Source organism: Papio anubis, chromosome 16 (genome assembly GCF_008728515.1).
Source record: "Papio anubis isolate 15944 chromosome 16, Panubis1.0, whole genome shotgun sequence".
Classification (NCBI taxonomy): domain Eukaryota; kingdom Metazoa; phylum Chordata; class Mammalia; order Primates; family Cercopithecidae; genus Papio; species Papio anubis.
This window is the reverse complement of record NC_044991.1, coordinates 8076196-8091515: the sequence shown is the minus strand read 5'-3', so window position 1 is coordinate 8091515 and position 15320 is coordinate 8076196. Positions and strand designations below refer to the sequence as shown.

At 55.0% G+C, this 15320-nt stretch overlaps 1 protein-coding gene and 1 non-coding gene across 2 annotated transcripts; both read right to left on the bottom strand.

Moving 5' to 3' along the window:
- Positions 1-581: 581 nt before the first annotated feature.
- On the bottom strand, positions 582-683 carry LOC116270861. Its single transcript, XR_004179166.1, has one exon. It is a non-coding gene; the product is annotated as a U6 spliceosomal RNA (small nuclear RNA).
- Positions 684-6793: 6110 nt separating this feature from the next.
- RRP7A (ribosomal RNA processing 7 homolog A) lies at positions 6794-14644 on the bottom strand. Its single transcript, XM_031656121.1, has 6 exons — positions 14520-14644; positions 12811-12953; positions 9694-9811; positions 9123-9322; positions 8660-8750; positions 6794-7743 (listed from the first exon to the last, which is right to left on the bottom strand). The coding sequence occupies exons 1-6, from the start codon at positions 14590-14592 to the stop codon at positions 7658-7660; spliced, it is 711 nt and encodes a 236-aa protein (XP_031511981.1). The 5' UTR covers positions 14593-14644; the 3' UTR covers positions 6794-7657.
- Between the last annotated feature and the right edge of the window lie 676 nt (positions 14645-15320).

Sequence of the window (15320 nt, the reverse complement as noted above, 5' to 3'; positions counted from 1 at the left end):
TCTGGCCAGGTGCAGTGGCTCACACCTGTAATCCCAGCACCGTGGGATGCCAAGACGAGCAGATGACTTGAGGCCAGGAGTTTAAGACCAGCCTGGCTAACGTGGTGAAACTTTGTCTCTACCCAAAAATACAAAAATTAGCCGGGAGTGGTGATACACACCTGTAGTCCCAGCTACTCGGGAGGCTGAGGCAGGAGAATCGCTTTAACCAAGCAGGTGGAGATTGCAGTGAGCCGAGATCGTACCAGTGCATTCCAGCCTGGGCAACAGAGTAAGACCCTGCCTCAAAAAAAAAAAAAAAAAACTTTTTCATATATATATATATATATATATATTTTTTTTTTTTTTTTGAGAGAGAGTCTTCCGGGCTACAGTACAGTGGTGTGATCTCGACTCACTGCAACCTCCGCCTCCCGGGATCAAGCGATTGTCCTGCCTTAGCATCCAGAGTAGCTGAGACTACAGGCGCCCTCTACCACGCTGGGCTAATTTTTTGTATTTTTGGTCGAGATGGGGTTTCACCATGTTGGGCAACTGGTTTTGAACTCCTGACCTCAGGTGATCTGAATTTTTTTTTTTTGGAAAGGAACATTTCACAAATTTTCGTAACATGCTTTTACAAGGGCCATGCTAATCGTCTCCTGTATTGTCCCAATTTGGCAGTATATGTGCTGATAACGCAATACCCACATTCTATTTATTTATTTAGAGAACAAGTCTTACTCTGTCATCCAGCCTGGGGTGCCATGGCCCAAATTTGGGTCAGTCAGTGCAACTTCTGCCTCCCGGGTTCAAGCAATTCTCCTGCCTCAGCCTCCTGAGTAGCTGGGATTACAGGCCCCTGACACCATGCCCAGCTACGTTTTTGTGATTTTAGTAGAGATGTGGTTTCATTCCGTTTGCCAGGCTGGTCTCGAACTTCTGGCCCCAGGTGATCCACCTGCGTCAGCCTCCTAAAGTGCTGGGACTACAGGCATGAGCCACTGTGCCCAGCCTAATTGTTGTGTTTTTAGTAGAGACAGGGTCAAGTTTACCTGTTCACATTGTGCCCAGGAAGCCCCTCCTGTGTGCAGGCCCGAAAGGCTTGGTCACACCCCGCTGTGAGATGTGGCAGCTGCCATATGAGAGCACGCAGGCCTTGAGAACAGTATGGGAACCCCTGTTTCAGGAAAGGCATCTCAGGTCATTTTAGTCTGAGAAGCAGAAAATAGCTGGCAGGCCAGGGTGGAACCAAGGCAGTGAGTTCTCTCAGGTATGTGTGTGTGTTCATAGCCATAGCAATTTTATATTCACGATGGTGGAGGTAGAGGAGTGTCGGCTGTCACTTAGTGGAGCTGGTCCTTACAAGAGCTTCCCGGAATTAATCCACTCAGCATGCCCTGCACTCTGTGTGCTGAGAACTAGGAATAGAGAAAATGCTGAGAGCTCCTGCCCTTAGAGTCCTCAAATCAGAGCAGCACAGTCCAAAGGAAGCAGAGTGAGCCTCATGGAAGTTCAAATTTGTCTAGCAGCTATATTAAAACAGGCCCAAGCCTGGGCGCAGTGGCTCACACCTGTAATCCCAGCACTTTGGGAGGCCAAGGCAGGCAGATCACCTGAGGTCAGGACTTCAAGGCCAGCCTGACCAATATGGTGAAACCCTGTCTCTACTAAAAATACAAAATTAGCCGGGCATAGTGGCGGGCACCTGTAATCCCAACTACTCGGGGGGCTGAGGCAGGAGAATCGCTTGAACCCGGGAGGTAGAGGTTGTGGTGAACTGAGATCACACTCCAGCCTGGGCAACAAGAGCAAAACTCTGTCTCAAAAATAAATAAATAAGCTCTATCAATTGTTTCCCCTATATTTTCGTCAACATCCATGTATGATTTCTCAGGAGGGCTCACACATGTGCTTGGACTGGGCATGACAAGGAAAGTTTTCCCAAATCCAGCTCTCTGTGGTCTCACCTACAGCACACTCACTGAGTGCTGCCACATCCCCGCCTATCCAGAGCAGAAATAAATACAAGACAAAGTGCAGAACATGAGGAGACTCAGAAAGGCCATGCCCATCCTGTGCACTGTAGGTCCCAGCAAGTTTCTTCCTGCTGGCAAGAAGGCCTTGTCCCAGCTGGGGTTAGTGCAGCCTGCGGACTGGGAAAGGTGGAAGGGCCACCCCTCAGTCCTGTAATCCAGCCTCCAGAAGTGGCTCCACGCTACTTCTGACTTTTAACTTCACAGCCATGCCCGCAGTGTAAAGCAGTAAGGGAATGGAGCCAGGCCGGCAGCCAGGAGCCCAGGAAGAGGTAGGGGAGGCCAGACTTGGAGGGCAGGAATCCCGCCACTGAGTGCTGGGGCATTTTAAGGAGGCGTGTGTGTGATGGTGTCCTGGGGCCCCATCTAGGGTGGAATTCACCCATGCTTTTATGTCTCTGCAGCTCATAATTTCAGTGTTACACTTCCTCGGCAGGGAGCTGTATGCGCATTCCATCAGGAAGCTGCAGGCCCATGTCCTGTTCATCAAGTGAGTCTGGACCAAGTGCCCTTCAGTCACCCCCAAAAGACACATGGGCGCCAGGAATCTCCGGGAGGGAGCCCTGGCAGGAGGCTCCAAGTTCTCTGTGTTGACCACACCGCTGAGGCTCAAGATCTTTTTTGGGAAGCCCCTCTGGCAGCAGGGTCATGGAAGGAGCAAGGTCAGAGGAGGGGAGGGCTCAGGCAGCAGGGGATGGGCCAGGGCTGTTCCACACCTTTTTTTTTTTTTTTTTGGAGACGGAGTCTCCCTCTGTCGCCCAGGCTGGAGTGCCATGACGCAATCTCCACTCATTGCAAGCTCCGCCTCCCGGGTTCACGCCATTCTCCTGCCTCAGCCTCCCGTGTGGCTGGGACTACAGGCGCCCGGCTAATTTTTGTATTTTTTAGTAAAGACGGGGTTTCACCATGTTAGTCAGGATGGTATCGATCTCCTGACCTCGTGATCCGCCCATCTCGGCCTCCCAAAGTGCTGGGATTACAGGCGTGAGCCACCACGCCTGGCCTGTCCCACACCTTTCTACAGGTGTCAGTGGGGGGCATGCCCAGGTAAGGCTCCATGACCAGTGAGCACAATCTCGGCTCACTGCAACCTCTGCCTCCTGGATTCAAGCGATTCTCCTGCCTCAGCCTCCCAAGTAGGACTACAGGTGCCCGCCACCACGCCTGACTGACTTTTGTATTTTTAGTAGAGACGAGGTTTCACCATGTTGGCCAGACTGATCTCCATCTCCTGACCCCATGATCCGCCCACTTTAGCCTCCCAAAGTGCTGGGATTACAGGTATGAGCCACCATGCCTGGTCCACCACAGACAATTTTTAAGCCATAAAAAGAAAGGAAGCACTGACATGGGCTCCAGCGTGGATGAACCTTCACGCTAAGTGGACGAAGTCAGACACAACCGTCTACGTGTTGTATGACTGCATTCACGCTCAAGTCCGAATAGGGCACACTGCAGAGACAAAGCCAGTTCATGGTTGCTCAGGACCGGAAGCCTGTGGGGGGGGCGGTGTGTGAAAGCGCAGAGGTTCGGGACTTCATTGGGGGTGGTGAAAATGTTCTGTAATTGTGACGATGGTCTCACAACTCACCGCATGTTCAGCTGACGACTTTCAATGGGAGGATTGTAAGACGTAAATTCTCTCAGAGCAAGTGTGGACTCCAGAGCCTGTTCAGATCCCAGCTCTGCTATTCAGGACGACCAGCCGTCGTCCTGAACTCTGCCCCAGCAGGCTAAAAATTTTGGCACTTGCTGCCAAGGGCTTTTCAGCTGAGTGTGAGCTGAGATTACTGAACTCAACCAAACTCCAGGCCGCGACCCGGCCAGGAGGGTAGCCTAGGCTTTTTCTCCTCAGAGGCCTGTCTCCAGGGTGATGTGAAGGCAGTGCTGGGAGGAGGTTCTAAGATGAACCCCAACAACCCCAACTCCTCACTCTTTCCAGAGCAGTCCACGATATTTGATGTGTGAGAAGAGAGAGAATAGCCTCTGACAGAGTCCTCTGTCGCTCATGATACACACACGCTGCAGGTTCCACCTCAAAGAGTGTAAGGCGTAACAGGCAGCTGGTGTCCGGCCACTGTCACCCACTCTGGTCCCACCTCACCCATCTCTAGTCCACCCTCAAAGAGGTTGCACTCAGGCAGCTGGGTGTCCCGCCACTTCTCTGTCACCCACCTTAGCCTCCCACTTCGCCCAGACATCTCGCACTGGGAAGACCCCTGGTCTGGCCCCAGGCCCAACAAGTGACCACCAGGATCTCTCTAGGCTCCCAATGCCTCCACTACTGGTCAGTCCTAGAGGCCTGTATGCATGTCATCAGAATTCAGGAAACAGAGACCTTTGGTGGGGAGATTCTTTTATCATCCTCGAGTACCCACCCTCCTTCCTGGGCCAGACACAATTAGGTGACCCAACTGCCAGAGGCAGTCCCACAGTTTTATTTTATTTTTTGAGACAAGGTCTCATTCTGTTGCTCAGGCTGGAGGCAAGCCGGCTCAACGGCTCTCACTGCAGCCTCAAACTCCCTGGGCCTGCTGATTCTCCCACCTCAGCCTCCTCGAGTGGCTGGTTCTGCAGGTGCCATCATGCCTCCAGCTAGTCCCACCTTTTTTTTTTTTCCTCAGAGATGCCCCACTCTGTTGCCCAGGCTGGAGTGTGCAGTGGCAAGAGATCTCGCTCACTGTAACCCTGCCACCACCTGCTCCACTCTCATGCCTCAGCCTCCTGGAGTAGCTGGGATTATGACACCTGCCATCATATGCAGTGCAAATTTTATATATATATATATAGCCTTTTTTTTTTTTTGAGAGGAGTCCTGCCGAGCGTTCAGTGGCTGTAGATCTCAGCTCACTGCAAGCTTCCGCCTCCCGGCTCCCGCCATTTCCTGCCTCCTTGGCCTCCCAAGTAGCTGGGGCTGCAAAGTCGCCACCACCTCAGTTAGTTTTTGCATTTTTTAGTAGAGACAAGCCACCACTGTTAGCTGTGATCGCCTTCCATCTCCTGACTCCAGTTTGATCCGCCTGCCTCAAGCCTTCCTTCCTGGATTATTTGAGTTGTTCCCGCCTCAGCATGCGGAGATTTTGGGGCTGGCAAAGGTAGTTTTAAGCCAATCTCAGTATCTTCGAGGGCTGAGACGGGCGGATCATAAAGGTTTGAGATTGAGACTGACTTAGCGAGCACGGTGGAACTTTCTTGCTTGGTGCAGCAAAATTAGCTGGCGAGGGTGGCGAAGGGCCAGAGTCCCGCTGCGCCCCGGTGTTTGCGGCAGCCCGCGGCAATCCGGAAATGAGCCAGCAGCCGAACGCCGCATCGTCCTGGCATGGTTTAACCGCCCTCGCATGGCGTCACCATGCCGTAAGCCAGCCGAACCGCAGCCCCATCTCAGCATTCACCGGTTTTTGCCCTAAAAGCGCCGCTTTCGTGCATGTGAAGTTGCCTGCTTCTGCACCGGTTTCATAGCTCTGCAGCAGAACACCAGCCGCCTTCCTCTGGCACTGCCCATGCCCAAGCCCATGTCCCAGCAGCACGTGCTGCTCGCCCCCATCCCGGCCCCAGCCTTGCCAAAGGGAAGTGCTTGCCCGCAGCCACTGGTCAGGAGCTGGCAGGTGGTGTCCTGTCTGGCTTCTTTGAAGGCAGGTGGCACAACTTCAGAGGCTGCTCAGGTCCCCATCTCATTATCTGTTCTCAAGGGGACCTCCTCCTCTAACACAAATTACAGCATCCTGCCTGCAGGCTCCCAGCCTCCCATTTCCCAGAGTCCTGCCCCTCCTCCTTCCCATCCCCCGGGCCCCAGGTAACTTCAGTCCCAGCCTGGGAGGCTCTAAGTCCTCAGGTCACACAGCCACTCCTGGGGTGCTATGGACTGACCTGGCTCCAAGGTGTAGAGTGTCCCACCTGGAGGTGCTCCTGCCCTGTGGCAGCTTGTAGGCTGGGCTGTGGGAGGCCTCACCCCCAAGGCCTATGGAGCTCCCTACCCTCCTGGGTCTCACACCTCTCCCTTCTCCAGCGGTTCCAGTTTGTGGAAATTCCCAGGCACCACAGCCCCATGAGCTAACCCCATTTGCCAGACACTGTGGGGTTCTTCCAAAGCACAAACACATGCTCTGTCACTGTGCTCAGCCTCTGAACTATGATTACCCTGCTGCTGGTTCTGGGTCACTGGGAATGGAGTTCCCTGAAGCCCTGCCAGGCCTGGGAAATGATCAGACTAAAAAGCCAGGTTCATGGAGCAGCGTGGCACATAAGAGACTTCTGCATCTACAGGCAGGTACCCTTCTGCCTTGAGATGTTGTTAATCTGTAACTCCAGCTCAAACCCCAAAGCCGGTGGACATGTGCTGTGTTGACTCAAGGTTTAATGGATTTAGGGCTATGCAGAATGTGCTTTGTTAAAAAAGAGCTTGAAGGCCATATGCTTGTTAAAAGTCATCACCATTCTCTAATCTCAAGTACCCAGGGACACAATACACTCCGGAAGGCGGCAGCGACCTCTGCCTAGGAAAGCCAGGTACTGTCCAAGGTTTCTCCCCATGTGATAGCCTGAGCTATGGCCTCCTGGGAAGGGAAAGCCCTGCCCCTCCCTCAGTCCCACACCCCCGTAAAGCGTTTGTGCTGAGGAGGATTAGTGAAAGAGGAAGGCCTCTTTGCAGTTAAGAGGAAGGCAGCTGTCTCCTGCTCATCCCTGGCAATAGAATAGAGTATCTCCGTGTAAAACCCAATTGTATGGTCCATTTACTGAGATAGGAGGAAACCACCTTACAGCTGGAGGAGAGAAATGCTGGTTGCAATACTGCTCTTTAATGCACGCCTGTATGTTAGTATATGTGCACATCAAGGCACAGCACCTTTCCTTAACCTTATGACACAGAGACCTTTGTTCACACGTTTTTGTGCTGACGCTCCCCCCACTATTACCCTAGGGGCAATGGTAAAGATAATGATCAATAAATACTGAGGGAACTAAGAGAGCTGTGGGTCCTCGTATGCTGAGCCTGAGCACCGGTCCCCTGTGCCCACTTTTCTTTATACTTTGTCTCTCACTCTCTCGAAAAATGCCCACAGGTGTGGTAGGTACAGGCCTCACTGGTCTTGAAGCCCAGCCTAGGGTGTAGTCAGGGGAAGGAGTGAGATTCCAACTTCAACATCTGTGACCTCAAGGGGGAGACAGAGTCTGGGTTCGGGGGGCTGCTGTCTCCTGGCTAATAATCTCCAGCCAGCTGCAGGGAGGAAGGGCTGGGGCCACCTAGCCTTTCCCTGCTGCCCAACTCGGTGGAAAATAAAAGCTTCTCGCATTCTCACTGCTTTCGAGGCTGTTTCGTTGCCAGCAAGGGCTTTTCCATTAAAGGAAAAGGGAAAACAGAACGGATTCAGGCAGGGTCCTTGACGGGAGGGTGTGGAGGCAGAAGGGGCAAGTCCTCCTCTGGACACGCCCAGGTCCCCAGGACTGCTGAAGCCCAAGACCCGAGGGGTGGCCTGGCCCTTACTCCTGGACTGTGTGGACTCTCATAGGGCTATTGGATGTGGTGGCCTCAACCTGGGGCCCGTTTCCCAGAGCTCAGCCTCTCGGAGACGGATGCAGGCCCTGCCTCACCTGATGTTCCTCCAGGCCCCGCACCTCCAGCCATCCACTGCGGCTCTTGTGGCTCAGTAGGGTCGGAATTTGCGCTGGGCCCGCAGCAGCTCGATCCTCTGTTTGTCCTCCTCGAACTTCTTGCGCAGCTGTGCTAGATCTGGGGGCGAGAGGAGGCGCGGGGCAGGGTCAGACAGCACGCCCCCGGGCAGCCGGCTTGCTCATGCCCCACCCCTCCTCCCAGTTATTGTGGGGCATGGGGGGCATGTCTCCCCCACCAACCCAGCCCCCTTCCCAGCTCTGCTTTGGGGACAGGGTCTGGATCCTGTAAGGAACAGGTCCCACTGCGGCCGAGTCCCGGCAAGGCCAAAGTGGCACAAACCCCGAGCTCTAGAGGATGAAGCCCCAGGAGCCAGGGGTATCCGCCTTCATCCCAAATCCATGCTAAGGGGAAGGGAAAGGTCCTGGACCGCCGCCTGGAGCAACCCTAGGATCTGCAAAAGGGACTCCCCACCCCTAGTTGGGAGCAGGAATGCCGACGGCACTTGGTCACTGTAATTTGTGGCCATGGCAGGCTGACAGGCACAGAGGGGAAGCTGAGGTCTAGAGCAGCACAAGTGGGAGCTAAGAGGCCAGCAGGAGGGAAAGCACCCAGCACAAATGCCACCTGGACACACCTGGCCATTACAATTTCCAACACACACAACCCCCTTATCCCACATACCCAGCCACACCCCTAACCAAACACACATATTCTGCAGCATCCTCCTGCAACTAATAGCTGGATCTCCACTCGCCAACCTTGCTGGCTGAGGCTGACGCAGAGCCAGCACTATGCACAGGGAGCCCAGGAGGTGGGCACACCCAGGTCCGAGCAAATGCATCTGCCTGTGAGCATGGGGATCAGCTACACAGGGTGCCAAGCAGGCTGCCTCTTCCCAGAGCCTCAGCCTCCTAGGCTAGGGGACTTCTCCCTCTGACCACCAGGTCTGCCAGGAGCTCCCCGCCAGAGGAGGTGGCCTCATCTCAAGCAGGCCAAGGCCGAGGGGCCTGAGGATGGGCTGGGCGTGGCTTACGCTCCATCTTGCTCTCCCGGTGCTGCCAGGCATAGAAGTCGAGCAGCTCCTTTCGGGCTGCCTGCTTCCCTTCTCCAGCACCCCAGGCTGGCTAAGCCAGTCCAGCATAGGCCGCTCCAGCGGTCACCATCACCAACCTCCTCGCCCATGCAGACCCCGCCCTCCTCCTGGGTAAATTTTTTGTAGCTTCCCTGCAGGGAAGGTGATTCTGTCATCCGATGGAATTCTGGGACCTCTTGCAGCCTCCAGCAACACACCCTCCACGCCCTCCATCCTGGGGTCAGAGCTGGAGCCTCAGGGACGGGCGGCTGCCTCCTCCCAGCTGTGGTGTGTTGGGGGCTCAGGATGGCGGGAGGGCATGGATCACGGGCGCTGCCTCCCTTCTCCACTATAGGTTCAAGGGAGACTAGATGTACTCCAGCCAGGTGCTTCAGGATCCAGTGGGGAAAGGGAGCCTGCCTACAGAGTGGCTAAGGACAGGCCGCCACCGCCCTCCCTCTGGGGCGCCACCTTCCCACAGCCACACAGGCGATGCGGTGCTCGGCCAACCCTGCGGAGCCTCTACCTCAGCGATCTTCTGGTCATGCGCCTCCATGAACGTGTCCACTTCCACCCTCAGGGCCTCAGGGTCGGGCATGGAGTCTGCGTAGTCACTGATCCACTCTGAGGAAAAGGGAAGCAGGGAAACGGGGCTTCCTCAGGCCTGGCATTTGGGCCCCACCCCAGGGCCTGCCAGGCTAATGGAGACCTTTTCCCACAGCGCCCGGGGCGCAGGTGCTAAGGAAACCCCAGGGGCTGCAAGCTGGGCCCTCGCTCTGCCTGCCCAGTATGCCTGTGCCGCTCTGTGCCAGGGGCTCCGGCTAACGACTCCCTGGGGACCCAGACACAGCCCCGCAGTCCTCCTGCCCAGGCCTCCACATGCCACTCTCAGGGAGCATGGACTTGGCTGGTGACATTCAGACACTGTCCTCATGGAGTGTCCTGCCAACCCAGAGCCCAGAAAGGAGGTGCCAGTCACCCCCTGAGGTACTAACTGTGAATGCCACTCTTCACAGGGTGGCTCTCTGTGGACACCAGCAGGGGGCCCTTCAGGGCCAAGGCCGCTGACACCCCACTTGGCTTCTGGAACACCACGTAGGCTACCTGGAACCCCTGAAGAGAGAGACAGATGTCAGAGGCTGGGGGTGCCTCCGCATGTCTGGCACAAGGTCTCCAGGCCCGCCCTCAGCCTAGCCGGTGGCTACACCAGGGGAGACAGTGCTAGGCTACTCCTGAGCCATGGAGAGAACCAGAGGCCATCCCATAACCCAGGTCAGGGGCAGCCACACTTCCAGTGATCCTGCTTCTGCGGGAAGTGACAGCTGTTCCCAGCTCTTCCTCAGAAGAGGGGACACACAGGCTGCCTTTCTTCCAGTCACAGGAGGGATGCTGTGACACGCAGGGGTCGCCCTGGGCCAGGGCAGGTTTTTGGAAGCCAGGCCTGGGCACACACCATGCCAGATGCCACTGTGTGGGGAGGAGGTGTGGGCTCCAGGGCCACTGGGAAAGCCGTGAAGAACAGTGCTCCTGCAGACCCGGCCCCTAAGCCTGGGGAAGGAGCTCCCTCAGCGGGGGAAGCAGGAGGGCAGCCGGGGGAGGCCCCGCAAGCGCCCAGCAGAGACGGTCCCTGAGCATTAACACAGGATGGAAAAAGCCAGGCAAGAAGTGCAAGGATGTGGCAAATCTGGGAAGGAATTGCAGGCTTTGTCACCTGGACAGAAGCCTCCTACACCACACAGGGTGAGATGGGCCTAGGACCAGAGAGTCACTCTGACGCCCCACTGCCAGCTCCCCAACACACTGTGGGGACAATGCCCACCCCCTCACTCTAGTAAATGGAACCCCGTATATGCAAGGCTCACCGAACCGGGCTTGGGATGAAACTTCACCTTGACTCCTTTGCCTCAAGTCTGGCTTTCCTGCAACTCCCAGACTGGACGAGCCGGCAGGAGGACGTGTGGGAGGCGGGACAGGCTTCCTGCCGCAGGAGAGGGTCAAGTGTGGCACATCTGCAGGGCATCCAGCCTCCTCCACGCTGCAGGTGGTACCTGGTCCAGCGATCTGAAGGACCTGTAGGCGCTTGCTCTCCAAGAACTGCATTTCTCTGTGGGGCACCACAGCCTCCGAATCTGTTCTGGGTGGGGATAATGGTGAGGTCAATATTCCCATTTTTTATTTTTTTGAGTTGGAGACTGCTCTGTAAATGCTGATTCCTATAGCGCAGATTCCTCGGCTCATGCAACCTCCACCTCCGGGAAGGTTTGGCAGTGATTCTCGTGTCTCTGCCCCTGAGTGTTGGGATTACAAAGCCTCACCCACCACCACCCGGCTAATTTTTGTATTTTGAGTAGAGACGGGGTTTTGCCACATTGGCCAGGCTGGTCTTGAACTCCTGACCTCAGGTGGTCCGCCCGTTTCAGCCTCCCAAAATGCTGGGATTACAGGCATGAGCCAGCGTGCCCGGCATATTCCCGCTCTCTCTCACTGGAGACAGGTAGGGACATTCTTGCTGTTATTCTGATTTTATATATATGACAAGTTTTACTACCTGAATCAGCAGTGGTGACCCTATGCTGTGACAGTCAGGACGGAGGTTGTCTGTCTAAATCAGCAGTGGTGACCCTATGCTGTGACAGTCAGGATGGAGGTTGTCTGTCTGAATCAGCAGTGGTGACACTATACTGTGACAGTTAGGATGCAGGTTGTCTGTCTGAATCAGCAGTGGTGACCCTATGCTGTGACAGTCAGGATGGAGGTTATCAGTGGGGGTTCTGGGATGTGCTGCTGTGTCTCCACCTGGGTGCTGACTACACAGGTATGTTCTGTCTCTGGGATGCAGCGAGCTGGACACTTGCCACTGGGGCCCTTCCCTGTACACATGCTGCACTTCAAAAAAGGTCAGAACTCACACCCCCTCTTCTACACGCTTCTTTTTTCCCTAAGTTTAGAGGATTCTTTTACAAATTAGAGTTTCTTTTTTGAAGACAAATCCAACAATTCTCTTGAGCAGGGGTGGTGGCTCACGCATGTAATCCCAGCACTTTGGGAGGCTGAGGGGGTGCGGATTACTTCAGGTCAGGAGTTCAAGACCAGCCTGGCCAACATGGTGAAACCTTGTCTACACTAAAAATACAAAAATTAGCCGGGCATGGTGGTGGGCGCCTGTAATTCCAGCTGCTTGGGAGGCTATGGCAGGAGAATCTCTTGAACCCAGGAAGCGAGGTCGCAGTGAGCTGAGATCGCAGCGCTCCAGCGTGAGCAACAGAGGGAGCAATTCCCTTAGTTTAGTTTTTGTTAAAAAAAAAAAATTAACAGTTGTGTTTGGATAGAACGAGAGGCACTTTTTATTTCCTTATACTTTCCTACTTTTAAACTATGGACACGTATAATCTCAAAGAAAACACGGAATTCAAACAACTTCGGGTAATACGTAAAAAAGCCTTGGGCTACTTAGGATTATACTTTTTCTTTTTTTTGAGACAGAGTCTCACACTGTTGCCAGGCTGGAGTGCAGTGGCGGACCTTGGATCACTGCAACCTCCGCCTCTCAGGTTCAAGCAGTTCTTGTGCCTCAGTCCCCCAAGTAGTTGGGATTACAGGCGTGTGCCACCATATCCAGCTAATTTTGGGGGGTTTTGGGTTCTTTTGAGATGGAGTCTCACTCTGTCACCCAGACTGGAGTGTAGAGGCGCAATCTCGGCTCACTGCAACCTCCGCCTTCCAGATTCAAGAGATTCTCATGCTTCAGCTTCCTGAGTAGTCAGGACTACTGGCGCACGCCATCACGCCTGGCTAATTTTTTGTGTTTTTTAGTAGAGACGGGGTTTCACCATGCTGGCCAGGCTGGTCTTGAACTCCTGACTTCGGGTGATCTGCCCCCTTCAGCCTCCCAAAGTGCTGGGATTACAGGCATGAGCCACCATGCCTGGCAGGATTATACTTTTAAAGACATCTTTGAAAAACCTGTTTCCTGACTGGAGATCAAGGTAGCCCTCTGGACACTCTCCTCTGGGGCTCCCATTAGCTGTGTCCGTCTCACCACCAAGGACTTGGTGGAGGCCAAGGGAGCCCCCACCTAGAGCCCACAGGTCCCCTCCCAGACACTAGCTCACCTCTGTGCAGTATGGGGGCACATTGAGGACAAAAAGAGTCCTCTTCTGAGGCCAGGTGGACTTGGTGCCTTGTCGAACGTCGTGTGCTCTCACATAGAGGTAGTGAGAAGCCTGCTGCTTTTCGGAGAACTTGATTGGAATAGCTGGAAAGGAAATGGGAGGGGAGGGATGGCCAGGCTACCCTGAGCTGAGGTCAGCAAGACATTCACACAACTTCCTTTCTCCACATCCCTGTCTAGTCCTATCTGCTCATCAATCCATCCATCCCTTCACCAACCCCCCGACCCTACCCTTTGGCAAAGCCTGTGCGGGCTCTAAGAGTCTGCCCAGGAGGGCCTCCCAAGGTGGTGCAGGGAAAGAGAAGATAAATGGGCAATGATTACAGATGGGGGCGCAATGAAAGGGAAGCTCGAACCCTGCGGCTCTTGGAGTGAACACCAAAATCTTAACCGTGGCTGGAAGCTCCGAGAGACCCTGCCTGCCACTGTGGCCTCTTCTCGTACCATCTTCCCCCACCACCTTGGATTCTCCCTGTTCCCCTGGGTACACCAGGGCCTCACACACACTGGCCTCTCTTACCTGGCGCGTCACCCTCTTCCTTCCCGCTAACCTTCAGGTTTAGCTCAAACCTCGCTTCCTCAGGAGAGCCTCAGCGTCACCCCCAGCCCTTCCTGCCAGGTCAGATCCCACTGCCTGTGCCTTCACAGCTTCTCTTAACAGTCTGTAGGCTATACTGATGAGATTCTTTGGTTAATCGCTGGCACACCCATGACTGTAATCTCATAAAGCTAGGAACTGCTTCTATTTTTCTCACACCTCCGTCAGACTACCGGTTGGCATAGAGCTGCGGTCCCTGAACTCAGGAAGCTCAGTTGCAATAACGGAGAAGACAATTACCAAGTAAGCATACAGCAAACTTGTATCAATTATGAAAGAAACATTACAGGGTCATGGGGTGGCAGAGGTCTTCTTTCCATAGGCTCTCAGGGATGGCCTCTTTGAGGAAGCAACATTAAAGCTCAGACCAGAAACGCCAATAAGCAACAAATTGGCACAGCACGTGCAAAAACCCAGGGGGGAAAAAGCACCTTGCCTCAGAGAAACAGAAAAAGCTTTAGGTCAGCACCAGCCAGACCACGTGGCCCACACAGGTTAAGAAGTCTGCTTTTTGTTTTAGAAGCTACCTGATAAAGCCACTGGAGGGAATGCAGTGGATGTGGGGGCTATCGTGGGCGTGTGAGACATGATCTAAATTTTAAAAGGACTTAAAAAGAACATTCTACCACATGGGTGGAGAACAGAAGCAGCGGCAAGATGAGAAGGAGGGCAACCAAATAGGAGAGCCCGTAACAGCCCAGGTAAGAGCTGCTGGGGGCTGGACTAGGAGCGGAGACGATGAGAAGGGGATGGGCTCACCTGGATGAGCGAGTGTGGACGGAAATGGGTTTGCCCTGGGTGAGGAGTGGACAGAGGTGGGCTCACCCACGGGAAGCGTGGACGAAGACAGGCTCGCCCCGGTAGAGTGGGAAGACAGAAGAGCGCCTCCTGCGTCCTCGGAGCCTCACGACCTCCCGAGCCTGGGGCCAGGGGCCACCGGGGCTCACACCTAACCGTGCGGCCGCTCCTGGGGACCCTCGGCCGCCGCCAACCCCCAAACACCTCCTGGCGATGCCTGACCGCCCCCGGTCTCGCCTCCCGGAGCCCCTCACCTGCGTAACCCGGTGGGCTCGGGATACGGTCGTCCCGTTCCCGCGCCGGCCGCTTCCTCCTGCGCGCCACCATCTTGGCGCCCGGAAGCGCGGGGTCCGCCAGAAGTTGTGGTTCGGCGCCGGCGCGAGCGCGTTTCCGTGGCGTCTGTCCCGCCCCCTGGCTCCAGGCCCGCCTCTCCGGCCCCGCCCGCCAGGGCCCAACCTTCATCAGCTGAGTCAAATCAGCGCGCCAAGTGGGAGGGAACGTCAGCGTTGACCCCGGCCAGTCACGAGTGCGAACTCAGCTTTCCACTCATGCATTCACACATTGAATAGGCACTGTGAGAGAAATCCAGGATGGCTGCTAGGTTTTCAGTCGGGGCAACTAAGAGGATGGTGTTGCCATTGACTGAGATGGGGAGACTGCAGGAGAGGGGCCAGCTTGGGGAAAATCAAGTGGATCAGTTCTCTGTGGGCCATGGTGAGACGCCCATTAGGCCTCTCAGGGGAGATGTCAGGTGGGCAGTTCCACATGAGACTCAGTAGTCAACTTTTGTTTTCCTGCAGTCTCACTCTGTTGCCCAGGCTGGAGTACAGTGGCATGATCACAGCTCACTGCTACCTCTGTCTCCTGGGTGCAAATGATCCTCCACTTTAGCCTCCTGAGTAGCTGAGGTCATTTTTCGTTTTTGTTTTTGTAGAGATAGGGCCTCACTCTATTGCCCAAGCTGGTCTCGAACTCCTTACGCTCAAGTAATCTTCCTGCCCCAGCATCCCAAACTGCTGGGACTACAGGCATAAGCCACCATGCCCAGCAGATAG